At 40.2% G+C, this 24,911-nt stretch overlaps 1 protein-coding gene across 2 annotated transcripts in view; it reads right to left on the bottom strand.

Moving 5' to 3' along the window:
* Window positions 1-23,281, bottom strand: part of LOC139707300 (zinc finger protein 420-like) — a 105,973-nt gene extending 82,692 nt beyond the window's left edge. Inside the window, exons 1-3 of one of the 2 annotated variants that reach the window (XR_011708962.1) lie at window positions 23,036-23,241; window positions 13,590-13,658; window positions 1,010-1,178 (exon numbers count right to left, since the gene is read on the bottom strand). Coding sequence is in view for 1 of the 2 variants with exons in the window: in XM_071618405.1 (XP_071474506.1) it covers window positions 23,036-23,038 (3 nt within the window). In the remaining variant the exon portion in view is untranslated. Of the gene's footprint in view, window positions 1-1,009; window positions 1,179-13,589; window positions 13,659-23,035 lie in introns of those variants that run through there. The other variant, XM_071618405.1, reaches the window with a different exon arrangement.
* Window positions 23,282-24,911: the final 1,630 nt, after the last annotated feature.

Raw genomic sequence — 24,911 nt, 5'->3', positions numbered from 1 at the left:
GGAATGGGACATATGGCACATATGCTGTCACATTTTTCCAGGTTGGGTTGGGTTTGGTCCCAGGGGAACAGGCCAGAGAGTAGGAGATTTTTTTGTTGTTTTTTCTTTGTATTGGTGACAGGCACATCTATCCAATCCAGCTGGAATGTAGGGTGGGATAGGGTAGGGTGGGGTGGATGTAGAAGGGAACAGCAGTGTCCTGAACCAGGAAACCCAGAGTAATTCCTTCAGAAAATGGGTGGAGGGAGGAAGAGAGGGAGAAAGTGGATGTTCCTGTGGGGGAGGGGCAAAGTGTAGGAATGGGCGGTGTTTACAATTTCAATACACACTGTTTATAAATACAGCATAAAAGCAGGGACATAACAGAGTGGTGGAAAGCAATCTAACAAGAATGTGAGCCTTCCTTCCTTCCTTCCCTCCCTCCCTCCCTCCTTCCTTCCTTCCCTCCCTCCTTCCTTCCTTCCTTCCTTCCTTCCTTCCTTCCTTCTTGGAATGATTTAACCAAGGATTGAACTCAGGCCCAGCAGGCCCTATTCTGTGTTTTATTTAGAGACAGGGTGTCACTGAGTTGCTTAGCGCCTCGTGTTTTGCTGAGGCTGGCTTTGAAATTGCCATCTTCCTGTCTTAGCTTCCAGAGTCCCTGGGGTTACAGGTGCCCGGCTCCCTATCTTAATAAAATGCAAAAATAGGGCTGGGGAGGTGGCTCCATGGTCAAGGCCCCTGAGTTCAATCCTTGGTAACCCACCCCCCCACACCACCCACCCCCCCCAAAAAAAAAAAGAAAAAGAAAAAGTAGGGCAGGAAATATGGGTCAGTGATTGAGTGCCCCTGGGTTCCATTCCTCCTACCAACACTTCTGAGCTGCTGAGATGACTAGCATCCAGCTGCATTATACTCTTAACTTTGAGGAGGTAGTCTAAGATGTGGACTGGTTTTTGTGGTTTGTGAAATTTCTCTTGTTATGCTCAAATTCAGGACCCCCAAAGACCACCAGACACCAAGATCGATGTAAGCAGCAAAGAGGTGTTTATTGCGAGCTAGCTCGGTCCTCCGCGCATACACAGCAACTGGTGATACTGAGAGGCCCCGAGCCCAGGGTTTGCAGCACTTTTGTACACTCCTTGGGGAAGGCAGGGACTTCACATATATCATAGCATCTCTTACCAAATCATCACACACTGCGGGAAAATCAAAGAACAACTCTTAACATTGATTATCACATTCACTGGCAGGGACAAGTTGGGTAAGGGTGATTGGTGAGTATAATAGGGGGATTCATTTGAACTGGTTGGTTTAAGCCACAAGGGGAGTATGTGCTGAAATACATGGTTTCCTAAAATGTTATCAACCACCATAAACAACTGGGGGGTCATTTGACATCCCAGGTATTTTCCCTGTCTCATGCTGATTGGTGGGTGCAAGGGGTGGGTCCTCACCTAGCCTGACTGAGTCAGGGACACCTGGATCCACAGATCTCTCCTGTTATTTGTAGATAAACAACAGGGTGGGTATGTGCTAAGGAGTGCTCTGTGGATCACAGAGGACAAGGTCACACCCCCTTCCTTGGACAGGCTTTGCTCTGAGGTAGAGGCTGGTTTCTCACTTTCTCTCTTTTTCTTTCACTCACTTCTCACCCTTTTTCTCCCTCTCTATTTTACTGAGAGTTTAGGCTTATTCTTCCTTACTTAATTTTTATCTTCAACTCCTCTAGTAAAAGAAAGCTCTAACTGGGCTATGTGGTCCTCACAAGCCACACTGAAAATCTTAGGAGGCTTAAAACAAAACAAAACAAACAAAAAAAAAAAAAACCAAAAACTTTTTTTTTTAATCCATCCTGGTAATGGAATGAATTGAAACCAGAACCCACCAGACATGCAAGTCTAGCCTATTTTAGGTAGCTGTACCACTGAGCTACCTTCCCATTCCCTCTTATGCAACTCTAAGGGTCCATCTCCCACCTCCTCAAACCTTAAATTATTTATTTATTCATTTATTTATTTTTAGTTAGAGATGGATGTTATAGTTAAAGTTTCCTCCCAGGGTTTCATAAACTGACTTCCAGACCACTCACATATAATCAAATCAAGCCTTTATTGAAGCACACTGGTGGCGGCTGACCAGAACATAAAGCTGTTCTCCTGATCAGCCCCAAACAATTGCAAGGGCACTCCTTATAAGCCTGAAAACCGCAAAGGGATGTTCAAGGGGTCTAGGCAATGCAAGCAAGCCAGGTTACAGAAGTGGGAGAGTGCAGTCAAGTGGAGGGAAGCCTAACCAATCACAGTTAGCCCAGTCACCCCAGTTACAGAAACAGAGCCCCATTACCCTAGTTACAGAAACAATACCCCATTAGGTAGTTTTGTGTTCTTAAAGATTTCTATAGCAAAAGGAAAAGAACATCTTGCCCCAGTCATGGCTCTTCTACTTGGCATGGTTGTTTTACAGGATGAAATCATAAAACAAAATGGAGTCACATTTGCTCCTACTATCACATGGACACAATAATTTTGTCTTATTTATTTTTACATGCTTAAAAAAAAAAAAAATCAAACCCAGTGCCTCACATGTGCTAGGCAAGTACTCTACCATTAAGTGATAACCACACCCCCACCTCCTGATACTTTGGGTCTCCCAAGAACTGATCAGAGATGAAAAGTAATACATGACAGAATAAGCCTTCAAGTCATTAAAAACAATCTGATCTTCCTTTGAACTTTAAGCTGGCATGCTGGCTTGTTTGTAAACTGGGGTCTCTATGTGGTTGGGTCACAAATTCCTCACAAGTGATCTTTCCTCCAGTGACAGGCTTGTGTCACTAAACCAAACTTTATCATTTCCTTTCAGCAGAAGAGCTCTGAGTTCAAAATCTGTGGTACTAGATAGTCTATTAAGGGGGAAGAATGGAATGCATCTACTGTGGTTCATTTTCTTTTCCTTGGGGGCAGGGTGGATTGGTGTTTCTTTAGTTTCTTTGTTGTAGGTTCCAAAGAAACCAACCCAGGGGATCTGGCACCTTAAGCTCCTTTAAGCTCTATCATGGCTGTGCTCTTCTCTCCACTGCTGGCCATCATGTTTTTGTTGTTGTTGTTATTTTTGTTTGTTTTGTTGTTGTTGTTCTTTGGACTTCCAGCTCTGGCTGAGGAAGAAAAAATAGAGCCCTTTGGGGAGCATGGGGGGGACAAGCTGGGCTTCTTTCTGGTTCTTTGTTTCTATAGTTCTTTCCTCACTGGGTCTGCAGAGCCCATTTCTTTGGCTGTGGTTTTGCTGGGTAGTACATAGGGAAAGTGGGAATCTTTTTCATCTATTCATTCATCACTAATTAGAAGAGGAGGCATTTGAGGGCCTTAAGAGAATCATAGTTACTCCCTCCGTTTAACCACGCTTCACTGAATTTCTTCACTTTGACATTCAGAGGACTGGGCAGAAATCACATGGAGTTAACACCCCCAGCAGGCCCTCTCAATGCTTTGTGTTTTTATTTTATTTTGTTTGGTAGGGGAGGGTGTGAGGTCCAGCAATGGAGGTTGACCAAAGGAGATAGATTTTAAAAGGCCGCTGAATGAGGCTTTATTTGAGATGTTGCTCCAGGGCAGAACTTGAACAGACAGACAGAGTGAAGAGGAGAAGGGTCAGAGGAGAAAACCCATGGGAGCTCCATGGGACTGGAAGTTTATGGGACTTATGGCAGGAAGGGAAGGGCTTGGGACAGGAAAAGGTGTTTTTAGAGTCCCTTATCCCGGTAAAGTTGGTTGGTGGAACTGGATGAAATCCAGGATTGGCCAGAAGACTCTGCTGATTGACAGGTGTTTCTTTCCCATGCTAAGGCTCCTTGGTTCTTTGTTCCTCAGTAACCGCCTCAGACCTGACAGAGGGTACCAGGGATTGAATTTAGGGGCACTCTAGCACTGAGTCACATCCCCAGCCCTGTTTTGTATGTTATTTAAAAACAGGATCTCACTGAGTTGCTTAGCGCCCTCGCTTTTAGCTGAGGCTGACTTTGAACTCCGCCTGCCTTACACCCCCCCACCTGCCTCTCAACACAGCTGCTGGGGCGAAGCTTTGTTTTAAAGAGTCTTCACCAGTTCTAAGCTGCCAGCACCTGGGGACATAGGACCCAGATGGAAACTGCAGCTCAGATTGGACCCTGCAAAAGAGACTGGCCCTGCAATCCAACCCAACTTATGGATTCCCCTGGGGTGGAGGGATGGGGGAAGCGGGGAGGAGGATATCCTGGGGGGGGGGGGGGGGGCTGGGGGGCTGGGGTGGGCAAGGCAGGGATGGAGCTCCACCTCCATACCGTCCCTTCGCCCACCTGGGGTTCCCCATCTAGGGTCACTCCTGGCAGCTGCCACACCCCCGCCTCCAGAGCCACAAGGCACTCTTCAGTATTCTCTTCAGGATCCCCAAGGGCGGCTGCAGTGCCACTGTAGCTGGGGCGGTCCAAGGGTCCAAGGGAAGAGCCTAGCTCATGTCTAAGGCCACCAACCAGCCCTCTGCAACTGCGGACTCCCCAAGCCCCCAGGAGGACACCCTCATCCACCAGAACTCCCAGTACTCTCTGGACTACCTTCACCATGGGAGAGAGGGGGAAAACATGTCCATTTTATAATAAACCTCAGTGGCAGAGAGGTGAAAATAGGACAAGGGGAGCCGCTTGGTGATGGGGGAGGTACTGTGGGGGCGGGAGAGCAAGCCTTTGGTGCTGTCTGGCCTGGAAGGCATGCTGCCATTTTGGAGGCGTCGTGGGTGGGGGCAGCACCACCCACAACCGCAGTACTTACACAGCCCGGCTTTGTCCCAGCCCAACCTGTGCAGCCCTTAGAACCAATCTGGCATGCACTGCTTCCGGAGATCTATAACACTGGCAAAGGGGGGAATTGGACCCATCTCTGTGAGAAAAGAGGGAGAGCGAGTGCCCCATAGGCCCCTCTACATGGGTACTTCCTAGCCGTCCCAGGGCAAAAAAGTTAATATTAAATATTCATTAAACAAACTTCCATGCTTTCACCATAATCACAGGGACACTCCACATAAAATGTTAAAATGGATTAAATGTGTTACACCTTGTGGCTGGGGTTGTGGCTCAGGGGTAGAGTGCTTGCCTAGCATGTGTGAGGCCCTGAGTTCAATCCTCAAAACCACATGAAAATAAATAAAATAAAGGTATTGTGTCCAACTACAACTAAAAAATAAACATTTTTTAAAAAGGTGCTACACCTTATCCAGAAAATGTTTCCATTGCAGGAAAACAGGTCATACATTGGGGATCTCATGAAGGACTAATGAGTGCTAAATCTAGAGATATTGGGTGGACATTCTCGCATAGCATCAAAATATGTTCACAGAGAGGGCATAGGCTTGGACATCATCCATTCATACCCTTTATACTGGTATAAAGGGGAATTTTTTACCCCCAATCCTAAGAATGAATTTAGGGCCAATCCAGGACTCCATATGGAAAATAGGTTTGACTCAGGAGACTTTTGAGTCTGGAATGATGGGTCAAGTTATGGGAATATAAAATATGTTCTTTACCTTAATGCTTCCTTTTGTAAAGTATTCTACTGAACAGCATATGCATTAAATCCCTATGTTTTATTAACTGGGCCTCTCTCTATTCTCCCTCCTCCTCCTAGTACTGGGGATTAAACCCAGGGCTTAGTGTACTTTAGGGAAGTGTATGGGAGGTGGTCTAGAAGAATGATTTGCATTCTCTTTCTGGTGAGCAGAGAGGCTCTAACCATCACTGTCATAGTGACCGGGTCCTGGAGGTAGAGGACAGATCTTCAGGCACAGGTGTGCCATCCTGCAGCCCCTTGGGTCAAATTACACTCACCTGTCCTCTGTAACCCTACCCCTCCTGACATTTTTGGATGGAACTTTCTAAGAATGAGGGTTCCCCGAATAAAAGCTAAGTTCCGAACATGCTCGCTCTCTCTCGCCAGCCTATTGTGACTTTTTCTCACTCTCCCACTTGGGGAGATTGAGGCCGAGAGTGTAGGAGCTGTTCTGAAGCTTGATTTAAAGGTAAAGTGTGTGTCTATGCTTTATTTGGTATTCCCAGAAATTCACAGGAGCGAACTTAAATTCAGCTGCCTACACAGGTTGGGGGCAGCAGAAGTGCTCTGCCACTGAGTGATATCCCTAGACCCATGGTCTGTTTTTTCGAAAAATATTTATATTATAGTTATAGTTGGACACAATACCTTTATTTTATTTAATTACTTTTATGTGATGCTGAGGATCAAACCCAGGGCCTCGCACATGATAGGCAAGCATTCTACCACTGAGCCACAACCCCAGCCCAACCCATGGCCCTTTTAAAATTTACAATTGCTCCAGTGATTGCAGCTTCAGAAAATCCATAGCCTGTTTGGGCATATTTTGAGAAAGCCTGCCCTATGACTTTTTAAAAATATATTTATTTTTTAGTTCTAGATGGACACAATGTCTTTATTTTACTTTGTGTGGTGCTGAGGATCAAACCCAATGCCTCACACGAGCTAGACGTGCACTCTACCTCTGAGCCCAAACCCCAGCCCATGCCCTATGATTTTGTGAGCTGCAGAAAGCATTTCAGTTTATGGCTTTCCTCCCTTCCATACCAATTGTCTTCATTTCCTTAAGTTTTTTTAAACAAATTTAATGTTATATTTTTTATATCTTTATTTTCTATTTTTATTTTTATGTGGTACTGAGGATCAAACCCAGTGTGTCACACATGCTAGTCAAGATCTCTACCACTGAGCTACAACCTGATTCCTCCTTAACTTTTTTTTTAGTTGTAGGTGGACACAATAAATTTCTTTTATTTATTTTTTAATGTGATACTGAAAATCAAATCCAGTGCCTCACACATGCCAGGCAAATGTTCTACTACTGAGCCACAACCCAGTCCCCCTCCTGAACTTTTTGATGGTGAAAAAACACATGTCAAAAAGGCTGGGGGTGCAGCTAAGTGGTAGAGCATTGGCCCAGCAAACTGAAAGGCCCTGGGTTTGCTGGCCCTACCCTACATTGCCAAGAACAACAACAACAACAACAAATGACAACAAAATCACTCACCATATATTACCACTATCACTGACATCCACATCTATGATTATTTTCCTGTCTTCACAACACTGAAACATCTCAACCAGTGGTGAAAATAGTGTCTCTCCATTCATTGCTTCTAGCATGGAGTGTAAGATAACAAAAGATCAGGCATGGTGGCCCATTTCTTCTATCATCCTAGGGACTCTGATGGCTGAGAAAGACGGGAAGATCTCAAAGTTCAAGGCCATCTTCAGCAATTTAGTAAGGCTCCACATAACTCAGTGAGAACTTGTTTCAAAGTAAATAATAAATATATAAATAAATAATAAAAAAGAGCTGGGGAAGTGGCTCTGTGGCAAAGTGTCCCTTTGTCGAGTCCTAGTAACAACAACAACAAACCACAAACAAGTTCTGCCCCTCCTTCTTCTCCCCCCTCTCCCAAAACTGTTCCATTCCTTCTTCCTCAGCCAGAACTAGAGGTCCATAGGAAAAAAAAAAAAAAAGGTGATGGCCAGGGGATGGGAACAGCTCAACCATGACAGAGCTTGTACTTACTGCTTAGCATGCTAGAGGCCCTGGGTTGGATTCCTTGGGACCTACAACAACAACAGCAGCAGCAAACAAGCAAACAAATAACAGACAAAGGAAAGATCAATACCAAAAACAAACACACAATACAAAACAAAGCAAAACGAAAAAACACCATGAACCACAGTTGATTCATTTCATCCTTCCCCTTTTTAGGACCTCAAATTTTGAATTCAGATTTCCTAATTAGCCTCTGGGACTAGAGGTGAGTTCCACCATGCCCATAGACAATTTCCTTTTGGGTATTCCCTTTCCATTGTCTTCAACTGATCCAACTGGAAGATAGGGTACTATTGTATCCCAGGAGTGCCATTTGTAATCTAGCCTTAGCAAGAAGAAAGCAGTGCACCTTCCTGGCCATAGTGATTGGCTTAGGCATCAATAAAGATTTATTCTGATCAGTTCCTCAGCCCACTTATTGATTGGATTATTTATTTGTTTGTTTATTTTTGGTGGTTTTGAGTTCTTTATATATCTTAGAGATTAATGCTTTATTGGAGCTGCTGTTGTAAAGATTAACAGACACTTCACAGAAGAAGAAATACAACTGATCAACAAACATATGAAAAAGTGTTCAATATCTCTAGCAATCAGAGAAATACAAATTAAAACTATTCTAAATCATTACTGTCAGAATGGCAATCATCAAGAATACAGGCAACAATAAATGTTGGTGAGGATGGGGTGAGCAAAGTACACTCACGCATTACTGGTGAAATTGCAAATTGGTGAAACCACTATAAAAAGCAGTATGGAGATTCCTCAGAAAACTGGAAATGAAACCACCGTTTGACCCACTCCAAAATATTTAAAATCAGCATACAATAGTGACACAGCTATATCAATATTTATAGCAGGTCAAGTCACAATAGCTAGACTATGGAACCAATCTAGATGCCCCTCAATAGTAGAATTGAGAAAGAAAATGTGGTATGTATATTCAGTGGATTACTACTCAGCTTCAAGGAAAAGTGAAATTATGGCTTTGCGAATAAATGGTAGGAGTTGTAGAATATCATGCTAAGTGAAATAAAATCAATCCCACAAAGCCAAAGGCTGAATGTTTTCTGTAATATGTGAATGCTAATTCACAACAAAGCAGGGGGCAGGAGGGAAGAGTATTGTTACCTTAAATTAGGTAGTGGGAAGTGGTGGGAGGAGAGTGGAGGGGACATGGGAATAGGAAATATAGTAGAATGAATCAGACATTATTATTCTATGTATATATGTGACTACATGACCAATATTATTCTGCAACATGTGCACTCAGAAAAATATAATAATATCCCATCTATGAATGATATATCAAAGTGCATAAATGCATTCTACTGTCATGTATAACAAAATAAAACAAATTAAGGGCTGGGGTAGTGGTTCAATTGTAGAGCACCTGGCTAGCACATGAGAAGCCCTGGGTTTAATTCTCAGAACCACATAAAAATAAATAAATAAAATAAAGGTTTTGTGTCAACTACAACCAAAAAAATATAAATGATTATTTAAAATAATATTTTTTAAGAAGAAAAAAACTAAAAATAAGTTTAAAAATTTATTCTGCAACAGATTGGGATACATGTAGAAGATATGAACTAAGAAATTGCAAAATCTTTGTGGGCAAAAAAGGAAAGAAGTTGGTCAAATAATTCACTTAAGTTTTATGCAGTGACATTGTAGATAATTTTCTCCCTGCTTTAAAACAAATCATTATTTTTCTCCCCAAGTACTGTAAGTGTTCAAAGATGCTTAATAAAATTTTTAAATGATTAAAAAAACTCTGTCTGGGGTTGAGGATATAGCTAAGTTGGTAGAGTGCTTTCCTAGCATGTACAATGCTCTGGGTTCAATTCCCAGCACCAAAATAAATTAAAAAAAAAAAAAATAGATAGATAGACAGACAGATTAAAAACCTCATTACTCCGCTTCACAGTGCCGCAGTCTGGCTGGGCACAAATAACCGAGTCGCCACAAAGCACTTGTATGTTCAAACAGGAAACTTTATTGCCTGAACTCCACCAGCACTCCAGGCACACGCCCTGGGAACTCTCCCCCACTCCCCTGGGCTGTGCACGCACTCACTCTGGGAACCACTGGGAGAACTCAAAGGGAACTCCAAAGTAGGAGGCGCCTGAGGCAGCAAGAGCTGCCCTATTGCTGGACAGTAAAGGTCATATATACAATTGAATACACAGCTTAACATAACCATCACCATCTCAATGGCTCACTCTGTCACCTCTCAACCACTCCCTTCTAGCAAAATGCCATGAGTCATAGTGACTTGGCTGTGGCCCTCAACATCTCCTCTATTCTGTTTAATTAAACAACAAGCAATGTGGCTTAGGGAACATGCCTGTCTTAGGTTGTCCAATACTACATATGGTCCTTACTTGTCAGAGGATGAGCTGACCTCAAGGCATCAGCCTCCTGTCTTAGGTTGGTACCACTGCAATTGGATCTTACCAGTCATTGACTACTGGTCCAGCATACAGCCATACTTGTGGATAGGCCTTTGGACCAGTGAGGGGGTGAGGTTCTTTGCCTCACCTCTATTGGCCCCCAAGTTTGAGCTTTGCACCAGTGAGGGGGTGAGGTTCTTTGCCTCACCTCTTTTGGCCCCCAAATTTGGCCTTGGTGCCAGTGGGGGGGTGAGGTTCTTTGCCTCACCTCTGTTGGCCCCCAAATTTGGCCTTGGTGCCAGTGGGGGGGTGAGGTACTTTGCCTCACCTCTGGTGGCCCCCAAATTTAGCCTTGGTGCCAGTGGGGGGGTGAAAATCTTTGCCTCACCTCTGTTGGCCCCCAAATTTGGCCTTGGTGCCAGAGGGGAGGGGGGGTGAGGTTCTTTGTCTCACCTCTGTTGGCCCCCAAATTTTAGACCATCACAAGCAAAAGGGAGGAGGATGCAAAATGCCACGATCTCAAGCCAAATGACGGTTCCTTTTGGAAAAATTGTACCACCGATGACACCATCAGCAAAGATACCGCAGCACTACCACAATTCGTTGCACCAACAGATAGTTCACAATGCATACAAGTGATACATAGTCCAGGCAAGTTCTGCAAGCAGTTCAAAGCAGAGGAATCCATCTATATGTCCATTTCCTCCCAAAGTAAATCGACTCCTTGATTGAGCATCACTTGTTGAGTTATTATTCATTGATGCATCAGTTTATACAGTTTGTTGTGATAGCTATCGCAAAAGCTGTATTTCAGTTTTATCTTTGTCTTCACCAGCACTGGGATGAAGACAGGAATTCTGGCAATGATGGCTAAAAAAAATTATGTAACATTCCAGCAGGCACTAAAAAAAAGCAATTTTCTAAACAATTTAGTATTCTGAATAGAATTAGATATAATGAAAAGGAAAGGTGAAAGTAAACAAACAGATCTGTTAATCTCCTTTTTTGTTCACATATTAAAACAATCCTCAACAGCTGTTTACCCAATTTAAATTAAACCATTTAAATCACGTGAATAATAAAAATATTTGGATCCATTTTTTCATGAGCAATCTAATGGATAATGTGTCCTGGGCACTGCCCTGATGGTGTTGCTGGGTTCCTCCAGTGCCCCGTGTATTTGTGGTCGTGGGCCCCGGAGCACTGGGCCCTCCTGTCCGTTTTTTGGCAATGGAGCACGATGCTTTTCTCCATGGTATCGTGGGTCAACATCTGGTCCTTGTCAGTTTTTTGATAAAGAAATACCCTCTATGGTGGTTTGAGAAAGGCATTCATTAGCCCAATGTCTCCCTCTATGGCATCATGGGCAAATACCTGGTACTTTACCCCTTTGATCATATCTAGTTTTGTTAAACCCTCCTCCTATGGAGCAACTCCTTCTAAAATGTCCTGTTTGTCCACAATTGTAGCATGTTTTTGGCCTGGCACCTAAAGCCTGTTGTATTGCAGTTGCCAAGACTTGCTCCCGTTCATTAATGTCTCTACATAATTTAATATATGTGTTTAAATCTCCATGTTTCCATGGTCTAATGACCTCCCTGCACCATTTGTTTGCTTGCTCGTAAGCTAGTTGTTTTATTAATGGCATCGCTTGTTCTACATCCCCAAAGATTCTGGTAGCTGTTTGTATAAGCCTATCTACAAATTCAGCATAAGGTTCATTAGTTCCTTGTATTACCTTAGATAACTGTAAATCTCCATGCCCCTGTAAAGTTTTCCATGCCCTAACTGCGGCTAAAGCGATTTGTGAGTATATAGCAGGATCATATCTAATTTGTTGCAACTGACTCTCATAAGGTCCCTTTCCTAACAACATATCTAAATTTCTCTGAGGATAACCAGCTGCTGCATTTCGCTTAGCCGTCTCCATGCAAAATTCCTGATTGGCAACCTTCCATAACAGATATTGTCCTCCATTTAGCACAGCTTTGCACATACTAGCCCAATCTGCTGGCGTCATGTCAAAGTAGGTAATGGATTCGACCATACTTACAGTGAAGGGTGTTTGAGGACCATAGATTGTTACAGCCTCTTTCAGCTGCTTCACTGTTTTGAAATCTAGAGCACGGTGAATTCGCTGCCCTTCTGTTGTCTCAAATACAGGGCATCTTAATCTTTGAGGTCCTGTCTCAGGATCCCATCTATCAACTACGGGGGTTTGGGGCCCCCCAGCATATGTTGTCTCCATAGGTGGAGCTGTTGGTTGGACACTTACGCCCTCTGGTGATACAAAGGTGTTAGTAGCAGCCTCCTGTTGTAACTTTTCCCCTGATGGCTTTTTCTGCTCTAAACTTTCTGCCCCTTTCTGACTATCTCGAGAGGCCTCCTCTTTTTCCTGATCTAATATGTCTTCTACCATAATCTGAACTGAAAGCTTTGGACTAGGCAAACAAAATCGTATCATCATCCACAATGGCAATGTGCCAATTGGCAGAGTTCCTGGGTTTTTCTTTTCCCTCTTTCTTAAGTCTTCACCATGATGGTCCCATTGTGATATATTCAACAACTCCTCCTTAAAAAGCCATGGGCTACATTTTTGTATTGTATCAACGTATGCCCTGACTGTTCTTGCTTTTACTGGGGTGCCTCCTTCCTCTAACAATTTACTTAACATTCTTTCGGTTTGTTTTTTGCTAATTTCTGACCCCATATTTCTGCTACATGGATAACGCAACCCAACAAGATAATACAAAACAAAACCGAAACAGAATGAAACAAAAATGGAACAAAAATTCGTTGTATCAGTTTTTCTATTTTCTTGATATGTGTATCCATGGTTTTTCTCTATCTCTTCCTCAGGGCCGGACAACTTCAAACTCTGAGCCAACCATTTTCCCCAGTTTGCCTGAGAAAGTTCTAGGGACAGGCAGCTTGAAACAAAAACAAAACAAATCAAAACAAGAACACATTGTTTTTTGAAATGGACACCCATTCTCTCGCCCTCCCTCAGGGGTGAGCAATTTCACTTAACACCAAGCTTCAGGCATCCCCGGCACGGGCCACCAAATGCCGCAGTCAGGCTGGGCACCAAATTGGGAGGTCATGAGCCACTTGTAGGTTCAAACAGGAACTCCTTTATGCCCGAACTCTCACCCGCACTCCACAAGCACTTCCCAGGAACTCTCTCCCTCTCCACTAGGCTCCACGCGAACTCCACGGGAACTCAACTGGAACTCAGTGAGAACTCAAAAGTAGGAAGAACTCAAAAGTAGCGGGCGCCTGAGGCAGCAGGAGCCACCCTATTGCAGGACAGCAGGGGTCTATAGACAACTGAATACACAGCCTGTTTCAATCCAGCATCATCCAGTCACAGCAATTATACACAGCTTAACTTAATTATCATCATCTTAATGGCTCCCTAGGGACACCTCTCAATCACTCCTTCTGGCAAAATGCTAGGCGCCATCCCAACTCGGCTGTGGCTCTCAAGGCTGTGGCTCTCAAGAATTTTGAAGTCTAGAAATTAACCACATATGGCTGGGGATGTGGCTCAAGCTGTAGCGCACTCGCCTGGCATGCATGCGGCTCGGGTTCGATCCTCAGCACCACATACAAACAAAGATGTTGTGTCCGCCGAAACTAAAAAAAAAAAAAAAAGGAAAGGAAAAAGAAATATTAAAAAAATTCCCTCTCTTTAAAAATAAAAATGAAATAAAAAAGAAATTAACCACATACCTGAAGACAATTTATTTTTGACAGGGTTGTCAAGATAATTTAATAAAGAATAGTCTCTTCTACAAATAAGGTTAAGATGAATGCTTATTTACAGGCAAAAAATGAGATTGTTGTACAATGATTATCTCAAAGTAAACCACAGAACTAATTTTAATGCCAAAACTATAAAAATTTACACAAAAGCAAAATTAAATATTCATGAATTTAGATTTGGCAATGGAGCCTTTGGCTGCAAAAATAAATTCAACAAAAATGTTTAATCTCTACTAAAATAAAAGTCCTGTGCATAATATTATATTATCATGGAAGTAAAAAAGACAATATTAACACAGTTTTCTTGTTTTTGAAAAGTTGTGTCAACAAATATTTAACCTGAGCTGAAGGCCAGTTATTTCCCCTTTTGAAAATATGATTAGAGCCATGCACACAACACTTCTGTTTCAGGTTTTCACACTGTAGTGCCCATATGCATCCTCCATATAAACACAAATGACAGAGACCACACTGTTAGGGACAACTTGCACATTCCAGAGTCACCCAAATTTTTTCACCTATTAAATCAATGTGGTTCCATAAACTTTTGTTGATTTGATATAAACTGAAATGTACAAACTGAGTCTTAGGGATCTAGACTGTGATAACCATGGACTGCATATGTTCTCTATGTTCCTTTGTATCAATACATTTTTCTCTTCAGAGCCATATGTAACAGATTGTTTGATCTTTTATCTGCCTAAATGTTGTTGTTTTGTGCTGTAAACAAAAAATATTAAAATTTACCAAAACCTAAAACTGTGAATAAGCAAAACAAAACAAAACAAAATCAAAGCTATGGAAAATTGAAAATTCCATACACCTTTGAGAGGATGCAAAATGGTACAAGTAGTGTGGAAAGCACCTTCATGTATTATAAGCAATAAATATATAAATAATTATAATAAATAATGAATTGCAAAATAAATCAAAATTCACACCAGACATGTACAAAAATAACTCAAAACATAGTTAGAAAATAATTTGTATATGAATATTTATAGTTGAATTATTCAAAATAACCAAAAGTACTGGGCTGGGGCCATAGTTCAGGTGGTAGAGTACTTACTTCACATGCACAAGGACCTGTATTCAATCCCCTAGCACTGTGCACACGGCACATGCACACACGCACATGCACACACACACACACACACACAAAATTGATAATAATAACCAAAGGTGCAAACAACCCAAATATCTAATAGCAGATTCACTGATAACTGTCACTTATAGTGGTGCAACCTAGAATCCCAGGAACTCTAGAGGGTAGAAAGTGGAAATCACAAGTTTGAGCAAGTTTATGGAATCCCTGCCTCAAAATGGGGGGAAAAAAAAAAAGGTCTGGAAATGTTGGTCAGTACAGTAGTAGAGTGCACCTGGATTTATCCAAAATACTTCAAATGACACAATAAAAACCACAACTGATAACTAAAATTTGGTATGTCCACAAAGAATTTTACTCATCAATACTTTAATTAGAATATGCTAAAATATATAGCAAAAATAGCCTTGAAAGCATTATGTTAAGGGAAATAAATTAGAGGAACTTGCCACATACTGCATAGGTCAAGTTATTTTAAATTTTATGACAAAGCAAATGCATTGGAAAAAAAAAAAATGTATCTTAGTCATTCCAGGCCATGAGGGAAGAAGAAAATGGAAATGGGTGTTGGAAGGCACTGGTTGTTGTATATATCAGGAACTAGATAGTTCTGATGTTTTCCAACACTGTGAATACACTAAATGGTACTGAATTTTACCCTTAAAAAGAGTTATAAAAGTAAATTTAATTTTATGCATATTTTACCAGAAAGTATAAGACATAAGTTTGTACAGGAGGCAGAGAACAGTCAAATCCACTGCCAATAAAAAAGGGCAAACAATACTACCAAAATTGTTTCCTATTAAAATTCCAGTGACATTCTTCATAGAACAAGAAAAAGCAATCACGAAATTCATTTTGAAAATTAACAGGCCCAGAGTAGTTACAACAATACTTAGCAAAAAGAGTGAAAAAGAAGGCATCACAATACCAGACCTTAACTATACTACATGGCAGTAGTAACAAAAATGACATGGTATTGGCACCAAAATAAGACATGTAGACCAACAGTACAGAATAGAAAACACAGAGAGAAACGCACATAAACACCTTATCTCATACTAGACAAAAGTAGCTATTCAACAAATGGTGATAGGAAAACTGGAAATCCATATGTAGCAAAATGAAATTCTACCTCTATGTCCCACTCTGCACAAAGATCAACTCAAAGTGTATCAAAGACCTAGGCACTAGAACAGAGACCATGCATGCACCTAATAGAAGAAAAACGAGGCTCAAATCTTCACCAGGTCAGCTTAGGAATTGACTTCCTTAACCAGACCCCTAAAGTGCAAAAAGTAAAACCAAGAATCAATAAATGGAATACATTCAAACTAAAAACTGCTTTTCAGCAAAAGAAGCAATAAATAACGTGAAGAGAGAATACAGAACGGGAGAAAATCTTTACCACAGGCATTAATCTCCAGGATATATAAAGAACTCAAAAAACATAACACCAAAAAATAATAATAATAAAAATAATCCAATCAATAAATGGGCTAAGGAACTAAATAGACATTTCATGGAAGAAGAAATACTATCAATCAACATAGAAAAAAAGGCTCAACATCTGTAGCAATTAGAGAAATGCAAATAAAAACTATTCCAAGATCTCCTCTTACTCCAGTCAGAATGGCAATTATGAAGAATACAAGCAATAATAAGTGTTGGTGAGAATGGGGAGAAAAGGGCATACTCACACATTGCAGGTGGGACTGCAAATTGGTCAACCACTATGGAAAGCAGTATGGAGATTTCTCAAAAAAACTTGGAATGGAACCACCATTTGACCTAGCTATCCCACTCCTTGGCTTGCACCCAAAGGACTTTAAATCACCATACTACAGTGAAACAGCCACATCAATGTTTAGAGAAACTCAATTCACAATAGCTAAACTATGGAAACAACCTAGATGCCCCTAAATAGATGAATGGTTAAAAAAAAAAAAAAAATCAGTGCACATACACACTGGAATATTACTCAGCCTTAAAGAAGAATGAAATTATGGCATTTACAGATAAATGAATGAAGTTGGAGAAATCATATTAAGTGAAATAAGCCAAACCCCCCCAAAAAACAAAAGCCAAATGTTTTCTCTGATAAGCCAATGATGATCCAACAAGGGAGGGGGGGATGATGAATAAATTTTGGATTGTGCAGAGGGGAGTTAGGGGAGGAAAAATGGTGTGGGTATGGGAAGGATGATGGAATTAGACAAACATTATTACCCTATACACATGTATGATTACCCTACTTTTGTGACTCTGCACCATGTATAGCCAGAGGAATGAAAACTTGTGCTCCATTTTTGTACAATGTGTCAATTCTAAAATGAATTCTACAGTCATGTATAATTAATAAGAAATTGTGAAGAGACACAAAAAAATGCAAGTGATAAGTTTCTGAATAAAAATTATTTTTCATAATAAAAAAACATTTACATTATTATGCCATGGCTATATGTATATATATATATATATGATCATTTGTGAAGTGTTGTTATTTTCTTCTTATGACTCATTTATATTTGTATGAGAAAAACATGTCTGAATAGTCATGAATATTAGATATCTGTCAATTTTCCCTATATACATAACTAAATGTAACTTAAACTATATTTTCATATATTCACATTTATATACATAGTAGCACAATTCACAATGGCCAAATTGTTGAAGCAGTTCAGATGCCCATTAACAGATGAATGCATCAAGAAATCTCTCTCTCTCTCTCTCTTCATCCATCTCTCTCTCTCTCTCTCTCTCTCTCTCTCTCTCTCACACACACACAGTTTTACACAATCATAAAGAAATTTTAAATATTGGCATTTGCCAGTAAATGGATGGAAATGGAGAATATTATGCTAAGTAAAACAGATTTAAAAAATCAAGGGTAAAATGTTTTATCTCTTATGTGTCAGCTAGAGCAAAACTAGGAAAATGTGATTGGATATCATAAATATACAGGGGAGATTAGAGATTGAGAAAAGAAGGGACAGGAATGGAGAAAAATGTGGACAGAATTGAACAAAATGTTATTTGCATATATGAATATAACACTGTCAATTACATATTTTTGTATATATAAAGTACCAATGAAAAAGAAATAAATGAGAGAAAGAAAGATTAGTAGATTAGACTAAGGAGAATATTAGGAGGAAAGATGGAAGAGAAAAGAAGGTAATGAGGATTAAAAGGGAAAAATCAAATTGAACCATGTATAATTTTGGCAAAATAAACACAATTAATATGTATAACTAAATGTTGTAATTAAAAAAATTCTTTTTTTAATTTGTTGTTGTTATTTTGGAAGTGATAGGAATTACACTAAGGTTACCTCACAAGCAAGGAAATTTCTATACCACAGAGTCATAAACCCCGACACAAATGTATGTTTCTAATCTTTATTTTTGGAAGAACATCGTCACTCTTTCTCGTATTTATTGTTTTAAGCCATTTATTATTATTAAAATAATCTTCTCATATCTTAAGGAATACTCTTAACACATGTTAAGAATTCCATTGTTCAGCCAAAACTTTGTACTATTTTGCATTTATGTCTTGTATAATCGCTTGCATATCTAATCCAAAATCAAACCTTGTTTCTCTAATGATCAATGTCATCAATCTCACCAAATATTCAGTCCTCTGGACTTTACAGTCTCCTCATTCTTGCATTGGCTCCAGCTTAGGGTTGATAATACTCTCATCTACACTAGAACATAGGCCTTCATTTGTATCAACCACACACCTACACAAAACCTTGTGCTGGGATAAACAAACAAAAAATGCTGTCATCTGACATTTCCATATTCATACAGAAGCAATTGTACAAATCACCTCTATGAGAAACAAGCCACACTGACAAACAATAATAGGAAAACACAACCCTGACAAATAAGTAGAGAACAAAGAAAATATTTGACAACTTATTTTTAGATTGTCCTTACAAATATGCAGATATGTTCATGACAAAATCCAATTTAGATAGCCATCTTTCTGTCTATAATTTTATTACCAACTCCACTTTTTCAAAGTCCAACTCTCATAGGTTTGCCACAGCTTTTATTCCAAGTTCACTATGATCATATGAAACTGATTAAACATGACCAAATTTACCTTTCAATTACAAAATCAGACCTAATTTTTGAGGAAAAAAATATGGCCTGCAGCTAAAGCATACTATATACAAAATTGACTTAACAAGTACTTATAAAATATTTCAGTTTACAGTAGGTGACCACACTTTATTTTAACATGCTCATGGAACTCTCTCCAAAATAGGTCATATTGAAGGCCACAAAGGAAGTCCTAACAGAGAAAAATGTGCAACCAATGCTTTGTATCTTGTCAGGTCATTATTGCCTGAAATCAGTAGCAAGAAAAATTAAAGATAATATACAATCACATGGCAATTGAATACTTTTTTGAGTGTATGTCATAAAATAAATAAGGAGAGAAATTTTTAAAATCTTAGATTCAAACAATAGAAATACTATATACAGAATTTCTGGGATACCATGAAGGAAGTTCTAAAAAAAGAAAATGCAGTTATGAGTTCCTACATAAAATACCAGAAAGACACAAACAAAATAACCTAGTAATACATCTGTTAGTCTTATAAAGACAAAAATCAAATTATTCTCCAACTGAGTATAAGGAAAGAATAAAGATAAGAGATGAAATAGAGAATAAAAAGAGTACAAAGGATTGATGAAGAAACTAGTTGGTTCTTTGAAAAACATTAATGAAATGAATAAACCCTTAGACAAACAAATCATAGGAAAGAGAAATTCATAAAATTAGAGATGAAAGAAGCAATATCACTACAGAGGCCAATGCAATTGAAAGGATTATCAGGGACTATTTAGAAAACTCATATTCTAATACATTGGAAAATCTGGAAGAAATGGTTAAATTTCAAGGCATGCATGACCTACCAAAAGTTAACAAACTGCATATTGATAACATAAAATAACAATAAAATTCAATGCAGCTGGGCACAGTGGCACATGCCTGTAATCCCAGCAGCTAAGGGGGCAGAGGCAGAAGGATCATGAATCCAAAGGCAGCCTCAGCAATTTAGCAAGGCGCTAAGAAACTCAGTGAGACTCTGTCTCTAATAAAATACAAAATAGGGCTAGGGATATGGCTCAGTGGTCGAGTGCCCCTGAGTTCAATCCCCAGTACATCCCCACCCCGCAAAAAAAAAAAAAAAAAAAGTAATGCAAATAAAGCAATAATACCAAGCTTTTCAACACAGAATCTCCTGGACAAGATGACTTCAATACTAACTTTTACCAGAACATTAGGAGGAATCAACACAATGCTCCTCAAGTTACTCCTCGAACTAGAAAAATAAGAAACACTCCCCAATTCATTCTATGAAGCCAGTATCATCATGATTTTAAAAACCAGGCAGGAGACCAGCTGTGTTGCATACCTATAATCCCAAACTGTGTTGCATACCTATAATCCCCAAAATTTGGGAGGCTGAGCCAGGAAGATCACAAGTTCAAAGCCAGCCTCAGTAACTTAGCAAGACCTTGCATTTTAGTTAGCTATTTCACCACTGTGACTAAAAGAACGAGCACATTTATAGAGGATTAAGAGTTTATTTGAGGGATCACAGTCTTAGAGGTTTCAGTCCATAGAAAGCCAGTTTCATTCCTCAGGGCTCAAAGTGAAGCAGAACATCTTGGTGGAAAGAAAGAGTGTGACAGAGGAAAACAGCTCACATGGTGATGAGAAAACAAAGAGAAAAACTCCACTTACCAGACATAAATATATACCCCAAAGCCCTGACCCCAATGCACTATTACCTCCAGTGACAACTCAGTTAATCCCATGCAAGAATTAATTCACTGTTAGGGTTAAGGCTTTCACAATCCAATCAATTCCTCTCTGAACCTTCTTGCATTGTCTCGCATGTGAGCATTTGGGGGACACCTCACATCCAAAACTTAACACTTAATCTCAAAATAAAATTAAAAGAACTGGGATTGTATGAGTTGAATGGTACTGGGTTTAATCCCCAGTACTACCAAACAAAAACCAAAGCAAGATAAGAACACTTCTTGAGGGAAGAAAATGACAAACCAATATAACTAATGAACTTAGATGAATACCCCCTCAATGTGATAGCAAACCAAATCATATTTAATAGCACATTACAAAGATCATAGAGCATGATAAACTTGTTTTTATTGCAGGACTGCAACAAGCACAAATCAATATACATATAATACACCACATAAATACAAATATAAAATTCACATGATCATCTCAATAGATGCCAAAAAAAAAAAAAAAAAGCCTTTGACAAACTTCAATATCACATCCAGATATATAATCTGAAGAAACTGTGAATAGAAGGAAATTGCTTCAACATCAAAGGCTACATAACAAATCTAATGCCAGCTTTCTACTGAATAGGGAAGAGCTGAATGCAGTGCCTTTAAATGATGAAAAATAGAAAGGACACCCACCCCCACCACTCCTGTACAATAAATACATAAATTTAGCTGAAGCTTTAGGCAAGACGCAAAAATTAAAGGGATACAAATAGGAAAGGAAGAAGTCAAATTATATGTCTACAGATGTCATAAGGTTAAACTTAGAAAATCCTAATGTTTCCACCAGAAGATTCCTACTGGTGATAAACAAATGCATCAAAGTTACAGAATAAATAAATCAGTATGAAAATCAATAAATTTTGCCCACAATAATGAATCTGTTGAGAAATAAATCAAAAAAGTTGTTTTATTGCAAATAACTTAAAAATGCTTAGCAATAAGTCTAACAAAAGAAAGTAAAAATTTCCATGAGAAAAATTACAAAACACTGAAAACATTAAAATCATCTACAGATAAACTAAAGCCATCTACATTAAATAAACTAAATAAACTAAAGCCATCTATAGACTGAAAAAAAGCCATCAGATTACTTAAAGCCACCTACAGATGGGATATAATCTTGATCAAAATAACAATATTATTATTCTCATAACTAGAAGATAAAAAAAAAAACCCTCAGAGTCTTATGGAATAGCAAGCAATTCTGTAAACTGTAAACCCGAAAACCTCAAAACATCTGACTTCAATTTATGCCACAGAGCCATAATAGCAAAAACAGTGTGTTTCTGGATCATAAACAGAGACCATTAAACAAAACAGGAGCTACAGAGACCTAGAAATGTTTCACCATCTAATTAATGATAAAGATCTCCAAATATGCTTTGGAGAGAAGTCCTTACTTGACATCCATGCATATTATGAAACTATACCATTATGTTAATCATCAAGGAATAACAATATAAACAAAATCCACACACGAATCCATTTGCAGGTATGTTAGAATTATATATTTAATAGCGATAGAGAAGTCTAGAGAAATCAAACCATAACAAGGCCAGTCTCAGAAACTTAGCTAGACTCTGTCTCAAATAATTAAAAAAAAAAAAAAAAAAGGCGGGGGGTGGGATTGTGGCTCAGCGGTAGAGTGCTCCTCCAGCAAGTGCAAGGCCCTGGGTTCGACCCTCAGCACCACATAAAAATAAACAAACAAAATAAGGGTATTGTTTCCGACTACTTCTAAAAAATAAATAAATAAATAAATAAAGTACCAGAAACGTAGCTCAGTGGTTAAAGTATCCCTCCGGTCAATGGTCCAGTAACAAACAAAAGGAAAGTAAAGAAAAAAAAAAATGAAGTAAAAATGCAAATGAGCTAGCTCAGGAAGAAGCGAGTTCCCTATATCCTACACCTCCTCTCCCGCGGGAAACCCTCAGGTGGAGACTGGATGAAGATAATCGTGCCCCCAGTCAGCCACCACCATCTGGGAAGACACTGGCTGCAGGCACAAGGCGGCCAGATAGGGTTAGAACCGGGAGCTGAGGGTGCCCTTGGGGGGGAAAGGCTGTTCGCGGTTCTGCCACGGGCACACTCGCCATCTGGAGGGCCAGTGGGACTGAGGGGGGGTACTGGGAAGGCTCAAGCCTGCAGAGCAGAGCCAGATTGCCTGCAGTCGCGTCGGCCGGCTCCCGTTCCCGCCACAGCCACGGTTCCAACAGTCTCTGCTTCCCCTCCCCGTGCCGCCCGCCGCCCGCCTCCCTCTCAGGCTCCGGATGCCACGCCACACTCACCATTTCCTCGTGCTCAGAAGCCAAGCCTACGACCCAGGGATCTTCAGCACCCGCACAGCACCCGCACAGCAGCCGCAACCGGGGACTCCAAACGTAACAGACGATCCTGCAGCTGAACAGTAGGAATGGCGGACCCGAAGAAAAGGACCCCGAGAGATCGAGGAAGCCCGCCCCCTTCTCGCTGGCTGCACACAGGATTGGACAGTTGTCAGGAAGTGCTCCTGATTGGACAGGGCATCGGAGGGTGCCCACCCACCCCCAGTATGAGCCCAGTAAGCCTTCTTTTTGATTGATATGGAATTATGTCCAATCCAGGCATGAATAAGGCCAGAATGGCAGGTTCTTGGTTGCATCGTGGTTTGTTGTTGGTTTTGTGTGTGTGTGTGTGTGTGTGTGTGTGTGTGTGTTTTTTTCCCGAGGTCTGGGAATTGCACCCCAGAGCCTCCAACCAGCATAACATTTTCATTTAACCTTGCATATAATGTAATTTCCGCTTATGGATTACATATGCCTGTATATTATTCATGGTTGAAAGTGATATAGTGACAATTACTATGAAATTTCATTTAACTTTTCTGCTCTTGTTAGGAGGCAGATTGAACTGGGAAGCAACCTCCTAAAGCGACAACATTCAATGAAAACAGCATGTAAGGCACAAGGGAAATTTAAATATTTCTATTATTCACATTAACAATGTGTTAGACCAGGATGCAAGAAGAGACCACTGACTCCAATTAAAATCAAAGTAAAGCAAGCTTATTATTTTGACCAGCCTGCTTCTCCCGCCCAAAACCGCGGGAAACAAGACAATAGCAGCAGCTTTCCTGCAGCCCAGCTTTATAGCCCAGAAAGTTACACAAAGGGAGGTTACAGATAACAGAACTCTGACAAACATCACACTAATGGTAGTTTACATTTTTTGCTGGCCCCAACATCAGAATTTATGAGGATCATTAGAGCCTCAGAGAGGGTCGTTATCTGGCCAGGGAAGGCCAATATTTATGAGGTGTCACTAAAGTTTCAGAGAGGGCTGCTATCTGGTCAGAGAGCCAGGCAGGGGTGAGTTCAAGGCACAGGCAGGCATTCCAAGCAGGTTCAGAATTTGCAGTAATTTATAGTAAAGGTAAAATTATCTTTTCATGGCTTTGTGGCGAGATGGCTCCCAATTTTAAGAAAAGATCAGGTTGGGTCTATCAAATGGAAAAAGAAACAGCTGAAATTGATTTGAATAACATAACCCAGCATAGTACATTTAGGTGACTAATAAAATACTACTAATAAAGTATGTGTTTTTGAAGCCAGATTTAAAGATCGGTAGTTAGTGTAGTTAGGTAAATCAGGTCTAATATTGAGTAAAATTGAAAATGAAGGCCATGTTGAGAATGGAGCCCAGGAAAGCAGAGCAGCACTTGGGGAAATTGAAAGGTTAATGTTCCTAAGGCCCAGAGCCCATTCTAAAAAAAATGTTAATGAAGCAGGTCCCAGCATACTGGGAGGTGCTAATCAAAAGCTGCCCCAGGCCCTTCCTGCCCAGATTACTTCTCTGGCCCATCTGCCCCTCACCTTTTGGGTCTTCCCACCTACATTATATCACTGCAAGATAACAGAACAAAGCCCAGGAACAACACAGGAAAGGGTAAAGAAGACCTTAGCTATAAAAGAGGGAAGGTCTCCCCCTAACTTGGATTCCACCTCTTGAATCCCCTTCTTCCTCCGCGGAGAAGTCTTTTCTGCTGTCCTTTAATAAATAAAGCTTTAATAAATAAAGCTTCTACTTTCCACTCTAAACTTGCCTCCATGTGCTTCTCTGGTGTTATACTTCAGCATTGGGGAAGCAAGAACTCCACACCGGTAAACAGCAGTAACGTTTTGAGAA

The sequence above is a fragment of the Marmota flaviventris genome, chromosome 1 (genome assembly GCF_047511675.1).
Source record: "Marmota flaviventris isolate mMarFla1 chromosome 1, mMarFla1.hap1, whole genome shotgun sequence".
Classification (NCBI taxonomy): Eukaryota; Metazoa; Chordata; class Mammalia; order Rodentia; family Sciuridae; genus Marmota; species Marmota flaviventris.
This window is presented reverse-complemented; position numbering and strand designations above follow the sequence as displayed.